Source organism: Alosa alosa, chromosome 19, assembly GCF_017589495.1.
Source record: "Alosa alosa isolate M-15738 ecotype Scorff River chromosome 19, AALO_Geno_1.1, whole genome shotgun sequence".
Taxonomy (NCBI): domain Eukaryota; kingdom Metazoa; phylum Chordata; class Actinopteri; order Clupeiformes; family Clupeidae; genus Alosa; species Alosa alosa.
In genome coordinates this window covers 5,237,053-5,252,847 of record NC_063207.1, presented here as the reverse complement: position 1 = coordinate 5,252,847, position 15,795 = coordinate 5,237,053, and the positions used below count along the sequence as shown (strand labels likewise).

The window sequence follows — 15,795 nt, the reverse complement described above, 5'->3', positions numbered from 1 at the left end:
ACACACACACACACACACACACACACACACACACACACACACACACACACACCTTTAGTACTGCCTCAGTTACCCCAGGGTGCAGTGCAGAAGCGTTCTCTTGCAGAGGTCCTACCTGGTGTCTGAGAGGTCATGTTCTCTGATGCGTTGGATCCACTCGCTCAGCTCCGGGGCCCTGTAGGCCTGCAGATACTCAATCAAGTCCCTCTTGAAGAACGTCGGGGACTCCCCTGCAGTCTCGGGCCTTCCCTCGGGCAAGACGGGGTACAGAGGGCTTATCCACATCCTGTGAACACACACACACACACACTTTATTTACATACTGTATATATGGACTTGAGCATATACAGTATATATACTTCAGTATCCTTCTACTTGCATTGCCACCACAACACTACCTCTAGTTTAGAGACAATATGAGAAAATAAAGGCCAGCACACACATACATACATCCATACGATAAATATTTTTCAGCTAACTATCTGAGACATACTCACAGAATTCACATCCTGTCAAATGTCAACAGACCCTTAACATATATACAGTTAAGAACAAAATTATACATACCCCTGCCAAATATTGCAAACATTATATTAATATTTGGCAGGGGTATGAATTGCAAACATTATATTAATATTTGGCAGGGGTATGAATAATTTTGTTTCAAACTGTATGTATGATATACGGAAAGATATATGGAAAAAGAAACATGCTATTATTTCATGCTATTATTTTCATTATCATTTCTTTTTTTCGGCCGGCTTCCGTGTAGCAGTGAAGCCTGACCTGTGTAAGGTGTGGGATAGAGAGCTGAGGGCAGAGTGGCGGAGAAGCCACACACACACACACACACACACACACACACGCACGACTGGACTCCAGCAGATGAGAGGAGAGCAGATGAGAGGTGGAGCTACTGTACGCCGGGTCTCATCTCATTCACTGAGCATCGTCTCCTATTCCTTTTTTAATGTTTACCAGATGAGGGGAGTGTGTGTGTGTGTGTGTGTGTGTGTGTGTGTGTGTGTGTGTGTGTGTGTGTATGTGTGTGCGTGCGTGTAAAGGCAAGGATGGGATGGGAGGTGGACGCATGGCTTGCCCCACAGGAAACACACTAAGAGAAAATAATGGAACATGATAAGAGCTACAGTGCGAATGAGTATGCACCTGTGGGCTATTGTTATGAGTTCTGAGGTATGAGTGTGTGTATGTGTGTGTTGGGAAAGCAATACCACCATGATGACATAACAAAAGATGATCCTGTACTGAAGCGATGGAAACTGAACAGAAAGGCTCTCTCTCTCTCTCTCTCTCTCTCTCTCTCTCTCTCTCTCTCTCTCTCTCTCTTCTGTCTGATTAGACAACCTTTGAGACTTCTCATTTCTGTGACACTAAAGTTTGTTGCCAGTATATCAATGAGCAGAGAGCAATGACACGAAGGGGCTGCTGTGTGTGTGTGTGTGTGTGTGTGTGTGGGTACAGTGTGTGTGTGTGTGTTATACTCATTATTCACAATCAAAGACTCCATCACACTTCCTCAAGACTGTATTGTGCTAGGGGAGACATGCCTGACTACAGATGTTTCAAACATATTCTTGTCTCATTAACTCGGTTTTTCTTCTTCACTGAGACACCATAGGAAATCTGATATGAGAAGTTAATCCAGCGTGATCTCCTTCCAGTGAATAAGGCTGACAGTATAAGTGTGTGAGTCTCTGATGCGCCGTTCTATTTGGGACAAATCGGCTTCTTTTCAATTTCCTGCACGTTGTCATGGTTACCACCCAATAACGCACAAGCGCACATCATATTAATGCGCGAAACACCATTTCTGGATTTCTGGATTGTTAAAAAAATAACAATAATGTTCCGCCTGCAAACCAGCTCATTTGAACTCTCAGGCAACGATTCATTCAAAGGACAGTGACATGACTCGTGATAAAGGAAGGAGAGTATTAGTGGACACATGGCGTGTGAGCTCAGACAAGCCCTCCATATTATTATCTGATGGCCTGTCAGACTAGTCAACACAAGGCCTGTCACAATATCCCCCCGCTTCTGTCTTAAAGTTATATTTGTGGACTTTTATTTAGCCTCTATTTCATAAGGCAGTGGGAGCGGACAGGAAATGACCCGAGAGAGAGAGATGGGGAGCGGGGGTTTGGGTAATGACCTCAGGGTGTCAGTCTACATTTTCTTTCCCTCAGGGCTTCTACACACAGTTGCGTTTCGTCAACGCATGCCAGTGTGTGTTCCCGACAGTAGCTATGCAAATGACTTGAAGTATAACCGTAATTTCATTAGCTGGTGCCGTCTGTTGTTCCCTTGTTCGTAATTTGATTGGCTGGTGCCGTCCGTCTGTGCAACAACAGCTGAACTTCTCAACGCGAGCAATTGGAGCAACGCGATGCAACGAACCCACAATTCAGTTGGGCAACGGATGACGTACGCCCATGTGAAGTGAACGGGGTGCGTCTCCAGCACTGCAACGCACGTAACTGTGTGTGGGAGCCGTTAGTGGTTCCTCGTTGCTGCAATGACTTGCCTAGTGTTCTGCGTTCCTGCGACAGTTTTGGATCTTTTAGGAGGAGTGCGGAGTTATGCTATTCTTATTTCTCGTCCGACTATTTTGGTGGCCATTTTGGAAATATGCCATTTAAAAGATTTGTCACCGCCTAAATTAAATGCTATCATCAAAAATGTTGACTAGATGTCCTAAGCATGCCAAAAAAATGCAAAAACCTCAATAACTTATCTTTTTTAAGGAGCACCCCCCCACCACCACCACCACACACACACACACACACACACACACACACACCACCGGAGATGTCACTCACCCCTGAGTCTTCTGGTACCAGTCGGCTCGGATCATGTTAGAGGTCAGGATGACTACCCGGAACCCTTCCACATACCAGAGCAGCATCATCTTCCTGAAAAAACACATTTCACACTGAGATTATTACTACAAATGTGCATCAGGTTTATAGGCCAAGTATACTTGCATATGGGTCATTCCACGTCAATTCAACCAGGGCCCACGCACTTAGGTCTCAAAAAATTCTGAAAAAATTACCAGGTGTACCTATGTGGTATAATAATTTTTTGAGACCTTTTTTGAGAAGTGCGTGGGCCCTGGTTTAACTGACGTGGAATGACCCATATACGAGGAATTTGTGTTCTGCATTTTACCCATCCGGGGGGTAGTGTACAACACACCCACACACATTGTACACCCATACTGTACACACACACACACACACCCCCTCAGTGAGCACGCTAGGAGCACACATACACACCCGGAGCAGTGGGCAGCCTTAATCCTGGCGCCCAGGGAGCAGTTGGGGGTTAGGTGCCTTGCTCAAGGGCACCTCATCCGTGGATGTGGATGTGGGAGAGCGCTGTTCAATCACTCCCCCCACCCACATTTTTCCTACCGGTCAGGGATCAAACCGGCCACCCTTCGGTCACAAGTCCGATTCCGTAACCAGTAGGCCACGGATGCCCCTAAAGAAAAATGTTCTAAACTTTTTAAACTTACTAAAGACCACTCCACAACAAAACAGCTCTTTGGACACAACTCTGTTGAATTGTACTTGCCACTTTCCTTACAGGCCTTCCCATGTCTGGATGGACAAACAACCAGCCAAAAAAACAAGCCATCACCACACATTTCTAGTAATCTAGAGTCTCAACAATCTGAGAAAGCTGACACAGGGAAGGATTATGGCACAGCCCATAATTAGAAACCAAGTGTTTGAGGCATTAGAAGCTATTGACACTAGAAGTGCTACTGGAGAAGATTAATTAGATCCTTTTTCTCTTAAAAATACCGCACATATTTAATCTTTCCATTCTGATGGGCATATTTCCTAGCGCCTGGAAACTGGCCCATGTGACACCTTTAAACAGAAGGTGTGATAAGAGATGATTTAAATAATTACTGTTCAAACTCCAAATCACCAGATGTTTGGAAATCAGCCCATGTGCTCCCCCTGCTGAAAGGGGGGCACCCCTCCATTCTTGACAATTACTGCCCAATCTCTAAATTGTCTGTACTTGTAAAGGTCCAAGAGTCTTTAGTAAATACCCAACTTAAGGGCTTCCTGCAAAACCATAACATACTTTGCCCGGCACAGTCAGGCTTTAGGGGCCAAGCATAGCACCATTACTGCAGCTACCAAGGTGCTTGATGACATCATCTGTGACCTTGACAATAAGATGAGCTGTGCTGCCCTGTTCATCGACTTGTCAAAGGCCTTTGACACAGTTGATCACTGTATCCTGCTCAAGAGGCTCCGGGACATTGGCTTGGGCAGTAAGGCAGTTGAGTGGTTCAGAAACGACCTTGCCAACAGAACTCAAACTGTAGTTGTCGATGGGCATAGTGCTGCTCCTCTGGGGGTCCGGCGAGGTGTCCCTCAAGGGTCTATCCTTGGTCCGGTCCTATTTACCATTTATATAAACACCATCGCTTCTGTTGCAGATGATAGCAAAATACACCTCTATGCAGACGACACAGTTCTATATTGTCCCGCCCCCACCCTTGCTCAAGCTTATCAATCGTTACAGCAGTCTTTTAATTTATTACAGGCCACCTTCATTGAACTTAGACTGGTATTAAATGCTGGTAAAACTAAGGTGATGCAGTTCACAAAGTCTCGCACAGTACCCGCACCAACCACCCTTACCATTTCCACACTGGAGGGGAAGTGTGTTGAAAATGTTTCATCTTATAAATATCTTGGTCTGTGGATTGATGAAAAGCTAACCTTTAAAGTTCATATTGATAAATTAGTGAGAAAGGTGAGAGTAAAGCTCGGCTTTTATTTTAGAAATAAATCCTGTTTTACTCTCCAAGCTAGGAGGAAACAGATCAGTGCCACTTTCCTACCAGTCTTGGACTATGGGATGTTATTTATATGCATGCTGCCTCTACCACACTGCACACACTTGACACAGTCTACCATGGTGCACTACGGTTCATTACTAATGCCAAGTCACGCACTCATCACTGTCGTCTTTATGAGATGACTGGTTTTAGCTCTTTAGGTCTGCGTAAATGGTTCCACTGGCACATTTTTATTTATAAAGCTATTAACGGTAATTTACCCAGCTATCTTACTAGTCTGTTGACTTGGAATCATTCCATTTACAATCACCGCTCCGTTAACACTCTGGCTCTAAATATCCCACGTACAACAACTGAATTTGGTAAGACTGCTTTTAGCTATGCTGCTCCTTGGTGTTGGAATTTGCTCCAAAAAGTTTTGAAGCTTTCTGTTTTTATCCCACTTGAACATTTTAAACAATTACTTAAATGATCCAAATTTGAACAGTGCACATGAACCCTTTATGTGATTCTTAAATTGTTTTTACATGTAGGCCTACTGTAAATCTGTTTTGTTTGTTGTGTCACTGGCTTGTGTCTGTCTAGTCCTCATGTCTTTCTTATATGTTATTCTGTCCTTATTAGTCTGTCTTGTCATCAATGTTTCTGTGTAACTTGTGTATCTGTTGCCCCAGGGCTCCCTTGTAAAAGAGATTTGAATATCTCAATGGGACATCACCTGGTAAAATAAAGGATAAATAAATAAATAAAAATCAAAGATTTTTGAACCATTGGTTAATAACAAACTCAAGTAATTTCTTTCAAGTCATCAAATATTAAGTCCACAACAATCAGGGTTTAGAACAAACCATAACACTATCTCAGCCTCCACATGAGTTACTAATAACATAATATCGGGAGGCTGCACCAGGCACATAACTGAAGCGTTCTGTTTGCGACGCATAACAATAGTTTCAGAAGACTGAAAACGTCTTCACTTAAGGCCCTGGACACAGTCTATCACTCTGCCCTTAGATTCATGTCTGGTGATGATGGCTCACAGTTTATCACTCTGCCCTTAGATTCATGACTGGTGATGGCTCACAGTCTATCACTCTGCCCTTAAATTCATGACTGGTGATGGATCATAGTCTATCACTCTGCCCTTAACACGCACCACTGTGTCCTATATGATAGTATAGTAGGTTGGCCATCTTTAGCAGAAAGGAGGAATAGACATTGGTACTTATTTACCAATCTACAAAAAGGTATTGTTTGTAGATTGATATCTACAAAGTTATTTAACAATCTACAAAGGTATTGTTGGGAAGCTACCATGTTATGTTTCAAACATGCTTGTTTGGAATTCTCCTACTTCCTGGAATAATCTTCAAGGCACTGCAAAAACAAACTCTACTTTCCTGTGGACAAGTCAAATTCTGCAGTCACAATAGGATTGTGCGAGAGAGAGGGTGGACGGGTGGAGGGGAGGTTTGTTGCTGGTTGCTGTAGTGGAGTTGGTGGTGGTGTGGGGATTAAGCACATCTGTTGCCTATAAGGGATCCTGCTGCTGCTTCCGTGCTCTGCCCCTTGCATTAAACATGAGGAACATGAAAGGGCAAGACTACAGAGAGATAGAGAGAGAGAGAGAGGGGGTAGCAGTGGATGGGTAAATCATTAATATGCCATCAAGCTGTAGCTCTGAACCTTTCCCCTAAACCACACCACACAGCAAACCCAGGCCAACTGGCTTGTTGATCTTAAGTGCCAAGCAGAATACACCCCCCCCACACACACACACACACACACGGTAGGTTGACCCCACCAGTGCTTCCAATCAGACGATAATATAACATCTCCTATGCTGACTCTATGTATCATGATTAGGCCTATTTTTGTGCGGTCATTAAGTGAAGAAGCACCTGGCTACATGGGGAGAGTGTGTGTCTGTGTGTGTGTACCTGCGTGTGAGAGAGAGATCAGACAAGTTGAGATAATTACCATCAGGCGGCAATTACAGCATCAGAAAAACAGCAAAAAAACAAAAAAACATCCCCACTCTTAACATTCAAAAGCCTCATTTCCCTTTCGCACCAGAGGGATTTCTGCAGTTCCTAAAACATAACATTCCTAGAACCCTTTTTTTCTTGTGTTCCGATAGGATTATTAAGTTCCTCTGACCACAGTTCCTATAACTCTTTCAGCTCAGGGGAGGGTTCTTTCCCTTTACTAGGAACCCTTAATGACCTAGTCTACATTGATTGGTCCAACTCTTAAGCCCAACCCACTGTCAACCCTGTATTCACAGCCGCGGCCGTCTTAAAAACCCATGCTGAATGAGAGCAAAATATACAAAAATACACTGCTCTCAGACACTTTATTAACTCATTGAGTGCCAGAAACGTTATATTACGTTTTTCCTTCCCATGCGTTGAGTGCCAAAAACGTAATATTACGTTTTTAGCTTTTTTTTTTAAATTACGAAACTAGACACTCTAACACACCTTATATGTGATTTTGGGAACTCTGTGATGAATGGAAATGAAATATATGACGATCGAAAACTCATGAAAAACGCACAATCTGGACATTTTATTTGGACATTTTATCATAACTCGGTTGCCGCTTTGCCAGCTTTGGGTCGAATCAGTGACGAATGCACGTCAGGTCAAAACCAGGCCATTTTCGTGGGTCTATCACTAGGTGGCAGTCTCGCCAGGTCTCGCTGATCACTTCCTGGAAAGTTTACACAAGTAACAGGCAACACTTCATATTTCATGAAAGACATTATATCTCCATTTCTAGAAATAAAATCAGCGATTTTGATGAAAACTAGCCACTGTTTAGCTTGGGAACAGAGGCGTGTAGAAATACACGGTTTGCACCCACCGAGAGCTTAAAGTTTCATCTTTTAAACCAGCCATTGTATGTGTTCATAGCTATAACACAGAAATGCTGTGTGCTGTGACAAAAATCATCAACAATGGTCTAGATTGCTGGCACTCTAGGACAAAGCTCCCGAAAACAGCTTGGCATTCAATGAATTAACGAGAATGGACGGCATGCAGAACACTCTAGTCTGGTCCGGACCCAAATGGATGGTGAACAGCCTTGTGCAATGGCAGCAACGTCTGCTACGCAAACGATACTGTCGATACATCACTTTCCGCTGCAATTCGCCTGAATGTAATGGAAAGATGTTGGGTAGGGGATCGAGTTTTGCCATGCTGCCACGTTGACGGGCTGTGTGTCGTTAAGGACACTTATTTGGTTGTGCAGTGGCCTAAACCATGTATAAACATAGTGAAATAACATTTTGCACAGTAGAAACATTATACAAATGGGAACGCTTACTGTTCTAGCTATAAAAATGGCAGAATCATCCATATGCATGATATTTCCATAACCTGGGCTAGGTGGGCTGGGAACGGCTGAAGTGCCCTTGAGCAAGGCACCTAACCCCTCACTGCTGCCACCTAATCACTGCTCCCCGAACACCTAACCCCTCACTGACCAGTGGCACCTAACCCTCACTGCTCCCCCGACGGGCACCTGAAGTGCCCTTGAGCAGCAAGGCACCTAACCCCACTCACTGCTCCCCTAACCCCTCACTGCTGTAGTAAGGCTCACTGCTCCGGGTTAGTGTGTGCTTCACCTTACTGTGTGTTCACTAATTCACAGATGGGATAAATGCAGAGACCAAATTCCTTGTATACGCAAGTATACTTGGCATAGAAACCTGATTTAACATTTACATTTGAGACTAAATATAGAAGAAAACCACAGCATTGTCCAATCACTACTATTCCCATCAATGCTAGGATATAGGACCTCAGTGTTACAGGTACAGGACTTTTTCAGAATTGCTCCTTGTGGTCTAGCTGTCCGGTGAGTGTCTAACCTAAACTAAACTCCAGTGTTCATAGTCTTAGTTCTGTCAAAGTCCTTTTAGTCAAGTCCCTCCACTCAGCGACCATATTGCAATGCTTTTCGGGCACTTATTGGGCATCTATTTCGGCAGAAATGCATGTGCGCAAGGCTCCATGACACCAACCTTGCTCCGGTGGCGAGATCACAACACATGATTGGCACGATGTCTTCACAACACACCACATGATTGGCACAATGTACAGTATTCACATGTCAACGTTTTGCCACTGAAGGGGTGTGATATGTGTAGACAACGGCCATATTGGCATTACAAACTAACCCCATGTATTTCTATGGAGGATGTTTTGAGTGCTGTGTCTCCTCATTAGAAAGTCTCTAGGAAACAAACATGGTGCCTGGGACTGAGTCATAATCATAGCCAATCAAAACTGTGTGTTGCAGCAAAGAGCTGAGGAGTGTAATTTGATTGGCTGTTGAGCTCAAATATTGACTGTTTGCAAAACTGAACCTGATTCATGGACGGTATCTTTAACTTCAAGATGGCTGCAATTTCTGTAGCTTACTTATGGGATACCCATGTTATTATAACCAATTTCTATGAATATTTTACACAACTTGTTTTATGTGAATACCAGAAATCAAACACATTAGTTTCATTTGTTTCACTTCAGCAGAGGACAAACAGTTATTTAATCTGAGAAAAGGCCTTGTAATGCCACAAAAAAGACATAATTTAAGTACAAGATGATGTACATGTTTAATACTCAGAGAGAGGAAATTAACACTTACGTGTGGTGTGTGCCAAAGGCAATATCCAGTTTAGCCTGTCGGATACAAGATATTCAAGTCAATTTCATTTCATTAGACACAAGCATATTTCTGATTCCATTAACTTTGCTCATTTACAAGGAGGCATTTTATTTCTCACAATTATCTTTGCATCAAGCAGAGGCAATTCATGAATCTAGAGCAGAGTGGGTTTCCCTAAGGATTTGTCTTCACATGCCTGTTACACATCTCATTCATGAGATTTTAAACACACAAACACACTGAGGTACTGGCCCTTTGTTGCCCCCTAGTGGACACATATGCATACTGCAAGCCTGCCTTCAGGGGTGTATTCCAAGGACGTGGTTTAGTTACAAACCTGGATAAGTTAACTCAAGAGTAAGTGGTGAACCTCCTCTTTAGGAGGGCTCTGAGTTAACCTACCCAGTTTGTCACTAAACTTCGTGCAAATCCTATTAACAGAGGAATATTGTATTTGCTCATGTAATTATTGTCTCCCTGAAACAGACTGGTTAATAGTACTCAACCTGGCAGAAGCGGACGTGGGCATACGGCTGTGATTGGTTAATAGTACCAACCTGGCAGAAGCGGACGTGGGCATACGGCTGTGCCTGCTGGATTAAACGGGCTTTGGACTCGCGCTTCTCGCCATGAACAATCAAGACGGGCTTATCCCTGACAACACAAACAGATGAGCCTGTGTGGGTGTGTGTATATGTGCATTTCTCTTTCTCTCTCTCACTCTCTGTGTGTGTGTGTGTGTGTGCTGAGCATGAAAGAGCATCACTTTACTCACAGGGCAACTTGCCACTGATACAACAACAACAAAAAAAAGATATGAATATGCAATCTTAAGTGTTCTTTACTTGTAGGACATATTCCTTCCTGATGTTATGTGAGGCAATTGTGGCGAAAGCTGTTTTTACCTGAATTCCGGAGGGTACTGTTCCACCATCCAGGGGATATCAAAGCAGTAGTTGAACTGCAGAATTAAATTGAAAACAAAAAATGTTTCATTGATGTAGACACATCAAAGACATCACCTCTTTCTTTTTCTCTCCCACACACATACTGTACACAGACACACACACACCTTCCTGAATCAATAAAAACGGATTGAATCAGTAAGCAGCACTGTACCTGCACAGATTCTTTAAGAGTTCCAAACATGGGGGAGAGAATTTCTAGATAAAACAGATAAACAAACAAAACATATCACAGGAAAAAGTCAGTCTATTGCCTAGTGTACTAAATGCATCATACAGCCTTACTGCCTAGTGCACTAAATCACATCATACAACCTGTCTAGTGCACTAAATCACATCATACAACCTGCCTAGCGCACTAAATCACATCATACAACCTGCCTAGTGCACTAAATTACATCATACAACCTGCCTAGTGCACTAAATCCCATCATACAACCTGTCTAGTGCCCAGTGCACTACTTCATCACATGGTACAGCTTTACAGTCAAGTGTACTACATTATATCATACAGCCTGTCTACTGCCTAGTGTACAACATCTCAGCCTGATACAGCCTGTCTACTGCAACATTATGGAACAACATCTCCAGGCTTCACATCACATATGTGCACCTCATAAATGCCTAGTGTACAACATCACATTTCTTACTTCCAGTAACTATATGCATGTGACAATAAAATTCCTGCATCCTTGTGTCACATGTTGGCTTGTACCTCTGAAATGCGCAATTGGTTGATGCTGGCTGGTGTAACTATATGCATGTGACAATAAACATGTTTATTACATGTTAGCTGAATTGGATAATGGACATGCTAACTGGTGTACCTCTGATGGGGCATGTTAACTGATGGGGACATGCTAACTGGTTGTGCCTCCTGATGTGGACATGTTAACTGAGTGTAGATGACATGTTAACTGATGGGGACATGCTAACTGGTGTACCTCTGATGTGGACATGTTAACTGGTGTACCTCTGATGTGGACATGTTAACTGGTGTACCTCTGATGTGGATGGCTCCAGTGTTGTACTTCTTGTCCAGCCCCACCACTTTGTTCAGATAGAAGCGGTACGTCTCCGCCTCCTCATTGATGCTGGTCTCGAAGTAGTCCGCAGGCTCGTCGATGTAGTACATACGACCGTGGGGGCTGGGAGGCCTAGCGACCTCCTTCTTCACCCGTTTGGGGCTGGACTGTGTTTTGGGCTGTATCTTCTGTCCAGACGGGATGACCCTGTCCTTGTGGTTGTTGTCATTGTCGTCATCGCTGCTTGACAAGGCCCAGCCAGCCTCCTCCGTCTCCCTCTTCCTCTTGACGGCAGGCGAGGGGTTGTTGTTCTCGTACTTCACCGGCTGCTGCTGGTTGGCATGAGCAGTCTGCCGAGCCTCCGAGCCCATGACCAGGGCTGAGGGTTTCGGTTCCTTCTTCACCGCCAAGGACGGTACAGATTTGACATCAGGCGTGTCTGTGTTTGAATGGAAGACACAAGCAATCTTCCTTGTCACAGGTTCAGTCTTTATTGTGTCTTGTTCAGGCGTTTCCACTCTTTCTGTCTTGATGTTGCTTGAGCGGGGAGGTACATCATCGTCATCATCACTACTGGAAACAGTCCACCTGCCATGTGCACTCTGCTGAGACATCTCTAAACAAGAAGAACAATATGTACTAAACACACAGATATATAATCAGACAAAAAAATATTTAAGTGAATAAGTGAGGAATTATAGTGAAAGGAAAGAGAGAAATATGAAACTCCTACACAGTCTTTTTACAAAGATCATCCTGTCATGATACAGAATTTGACCTTTGACCTTAAAACTCAGCAATACAACAGCATAACAGTAAGATCATGCTCATGCAAGACATTTGAGATTTATGCAGTCGCTTTGTCAAATTTACTGCGTTGTCAAGATTGTTTTTGCAAATCCCCTTGGTTGTGTGCATATATTTGCTGTTACATAACACGAGGCATGAAATAGACATTCCAACTTACTTTGGCGGCGGGAATACTGAGTTTCTAGTAGAAGGCTAGGAAAAGTATGCACCTTCACCTTCACATGCAGGACAATGCTCATGAAAGATAGCGATAGCTATGTGCATTCATCATTATTCAAGCCAGAAAAAGATTCGCAAGAATACAATTAATCTTAGATATAAGCTTGCAATTTGTTTCAGTCGAACACAATGCTCATGTGTGTGGCATGTGTTCAAAGGCTACTTTGTTATGTTTCTCTTCTGTTAGCGTAGGATGGATGTAACCATATTATTCTTCCCGGGCAAACATTGACACAGCAGCTACTGTACCTACCCAACGTTTAAAAGCACGTAATGCATCGTCTGGCAAATTAGTTACCACGAGTTAAAATATATTTAATCTGCTGCAATAGCTAATGTTAATTTTGCTATTGATAAACATGAATATAACAACACAACCGTGTTGATATCTCTTGCGCCTTTAACAAACGAATCTGAGTAGCGCGGAAAAACAAACCAATCGCAAACACGGATAGTTCAGACCCACCTTTTTACGAAAAAATAGTAACCAATCGGGTCAAGAGACAGAGTTCCCATGCCAACGTTTGGGACACATTGGGCACACTGCAGGTTGTTCCCGACGTTTGTGAGCTCTGTTTGCACCGACCTAAAATGTTTTCCAACAGTAATTTGCATAAATCCAACAGAAAAATAACTGATGTGGATACAAAACGTTTTGTGGAGGTAACTTACTTGACTTCCTTATTTTCTAATAGTAAATTGCATAATGTCTGCTATGCCAAGTTAAATAATTGTGTTTGCGCTGTTTGCTAGGGAACCTGGCATCTCGAAAACAAATCCAGGTGCATGGATTTGATAAAGAGAGGCAAATCAAGCGCAAATTGATCGTTATCTTTACAGTTTGGAGCAAGGTTTGCTGAAGAGTTAAATGAAAAGAAAAATGAACTTATTTCTCTTATCTTATGAGAAGTGTCTCCCTTATTGTCAGGGTTTTCAACTCTGTGATGTGGACAAAAAAGGTTACTTGAGCAGAGAGGACATGAAGATGGCTGTTGTCATGCTGTTTGGATACAAGCCATCAAAGGTGAATTTGCACTCACTTTCATAGAATTCTAGCTAATTATTGTACCTTTCATTTTGTATCATTAGGGGGCGCCATTGCTCAATTTTAAAGAGGAGTAAAACGTGTTGATCTTTTCCTTACAATGTACTTTATTTTTATGTTAATGCCTTTACTGTCATCCCTTCCACAGTCTGAGACAAATCTCTTAATGACCAACTACACTTCCACAAACTTGCCAGGTAAGAATGTTCCAACCAGCTATTAAAATTATTTAATTTACTGTTTAGTGTCACCCCACATCTTGTATGCCTCAGTCTATTTTCCATAGTCATTCCTGTGAGTACCATGAGTGGAATTTGATTTAATGAGTATACAATTGGAATTTATTTTATGTTCTATTGTATTATGCTAAATGTATTAATTCACTGGGCTATACTTGTCTTGGCTCTTATGATTATTTAATAAAAATGAAAGATAAAAAACCTTCTCGAGGAGATTAAAAGAGGGCTTAAGGCTGAGATCTGTGGTCTGATGGCACGTTTTCGCCTTGCATCAGAAACGTACATAATGCACCCACTTCATCTGCTCAGACAGAACTCGCTTTGTTTTCCGGACGTAAATATCCTGAAGGAGTGCTGTGTACACACGGTTCAGCAGCAGTGTAGCCAGAGAAATTACCCAGTGCCCACTGGCTCACAGTGCGGTGCAGTCGTGTACGCTGCTGTACTCATGAATGCCTGAAGCGTACACATTTGCCCACTCTCATTCACAGCGTCACTCTATGCATCAAACACAGAAGTGGACATAAAGTGTTCAAATGCAGAGCACTGTAGAGAACACTCACTGTAGGCCCTAATTTAGATAGATAGATAGATAGATTACACTTTCACACAGATTACACTGCTGTATTTATTTATCCTCCAGTTGGTCTCTTCGCAGGGAAGGAAGCTGTTTACACCCACTAATGGTTTCATCGATGCAATTTTGGCAGCTTCAGCAGTTTCACTTCATATACATTTTTACTAGGCTATGTGGTGAAAAGTATTCCTGAGCTTGAGTTGTGCTATATTAGTAAACGGATTGAAAACGTAATCAGAATTGCTAACCTGGACTAATGCCTGTTTCTAAGAAATCATGTGTGTGTGCCGCCATCCACAACCACACTTATTTTCTATTATCAAATTACAGGGTCTCTCCATTTGAAGTACAGTGAATGGCCTTGTAAATGAACATTGTAATGGTCCTTATTGAGGTGTTAGAGCTGGGCTGTTCTCAGCGATAAGCTCCATGGCAACTGTAGTAATGTTGCGTTGCGCATTTACTTAATTCTTTTCCCTTTTGAGGTGGTGAGAGAAAAGGAACCTTGTCTTATTTCTCTGAAATGAGATGCAATGCTGTGTGTGAAAGGAGGCTTGACTTAGATTTTTGTGTAATCGTTTTATGCACCGCTGGTAATTACAGAGGCCTGACAAAAGGCAGTAAATAATTTCTGGCATGGAAGACGGCGTGTGTCGCGGGCCCTCTGACAGACAGACAGGAGCATTGGAGAGGACAAGGAGGTGGGGGTGGGCGTGTGTTGGGTGGGGTGGGGGTAGGGGGTTGCCAGTTGGCACGACCTTTTTATATATATATGTATATATATAAATATATCAATAGGGAGGCATTGAATGGTTGAAGACCTAGATTAGTAAGTAATTTGTCTCTTGTTTTCCGCCACAAGCAAATTGCTTTTGTATACTGCCCCACAGGAAAGCAGAAGATAATCTAGTTAGGGTGGCACACTTGGCGTGAGGAAACACTCCACCATTAAATCTCGCTCAGAGCAAACGCTCCGAGAATTAAATTGCTCCTCTTCTGGATTTCATGTGATTACTAAATTAGTGATGGTGGGGAAGAGTGGGCTGCGGAGCGCTGAGACGTGGGGGCTCGACTAGATGCTCTCTGGCTCTTGGCAGACACTGACGAAAGGGAGGGAGAGAAGGATGGAGAAAGAGAGGGAGGCAGAGAGAGAGAGAGAGAGAGGAGGAGGGAGAGAGAGAGGGAGGCAGAGAGAAGGATGGAGAAAGACGGATGAAGAGATAGGGAGGTAGAGTGAGAGAGGAGGAGGGAGAGAGAGAGGGATGGAGAAAGAGAGGGAGGCAGAGAGAGAGAGAGGGTGAGAGAGAGAGGGATGGAGAAAGAGAGATGAAGAGAGGGGGAGGTAGAGTGAAAGAGAGAGAGAATGGTACGAAGGGAGAAAGA

At 43.1% G+C, this 15,795-nt stretch overlaps 2 protein-coding genes across 4 annotated transcripts in view; one reads left to right on the top strand and one right to left on the bottom strand.

Annotated features, from left to right (window-relative positions):
• tdp1 (tyrosyl-DNA phosphodiesterase 1) overlaps positions 1–12,943 on the bottom strand; it is a 46,969-nt gene extending 34,026 nt beyond the window's left edge. The window contains exons 1-8 of one of the 2 annotated variants that reach the window (XM_048228658.1): positions 12,805–12,943; positions 11,500–12,138; positions 10,652–10,695; positions 10,438–10,493; positions 10,090–10,186; positions 9,512–9,546; positions 2,841–2,933; positions 116–286 (exon numbers count right to left, since the gene is read on the bottom strand). In XM_048228658.1, coding sequence (XP_048084615.1) covers positions 116–286; positions 2,841–2,933; positions 9,512–9,546; positions 10,090–10,186; positions 10,438–10,493; positions 10,652–10,695; positions 11,500–12,136 — 1,133 coding nt within the window. In that variant the 5' untranslated portion in view covers positions 12,137–12,138; positions 12,805–12,943. Of the gene's footprint in view, positions 1–115; positions 287–2,840; positions 2,934–9,511; positions 9,547–10,089; positions 10,187–10,437; positions 10,494–10,651; positions 10,696–11,499; positions 12,139–12,489; positions 12,729–12,804 lie in introns of those variants that run through there. The other variant, XM_048228657.1, reaches the window with a different exon arrangement.
• A 145-nt stretch (positions 12,944–13,088) lies between these two features.
• Positions 13,089–15,795, top strand: part of efcab11 (EF-hand calcium binding domain 11) — a 75,828-nt gene continuing 73,121 nt past the window's right edge. For both annotated transcript variants that reach the window (XM_048228870.1, XM_048228871.1), the window contains exons 1-3: positions 13,089–13,214; positions 13,480–13,575; positions 13,745–13,793. In XM_048228870.1, the coding sequence (XP_048084827.1) occupies positions 13,143–13,214; positions 13,480–13,575; positions 13,745–13,793 (217 nt within the window). In that variant the 5' untranslated portion in view covers positions 13,089–13,142. The remainder of the gene's footprint in view (positions 13,215–13,479; positions 13,576–13,744; positions 13,794–15,795) is intronic.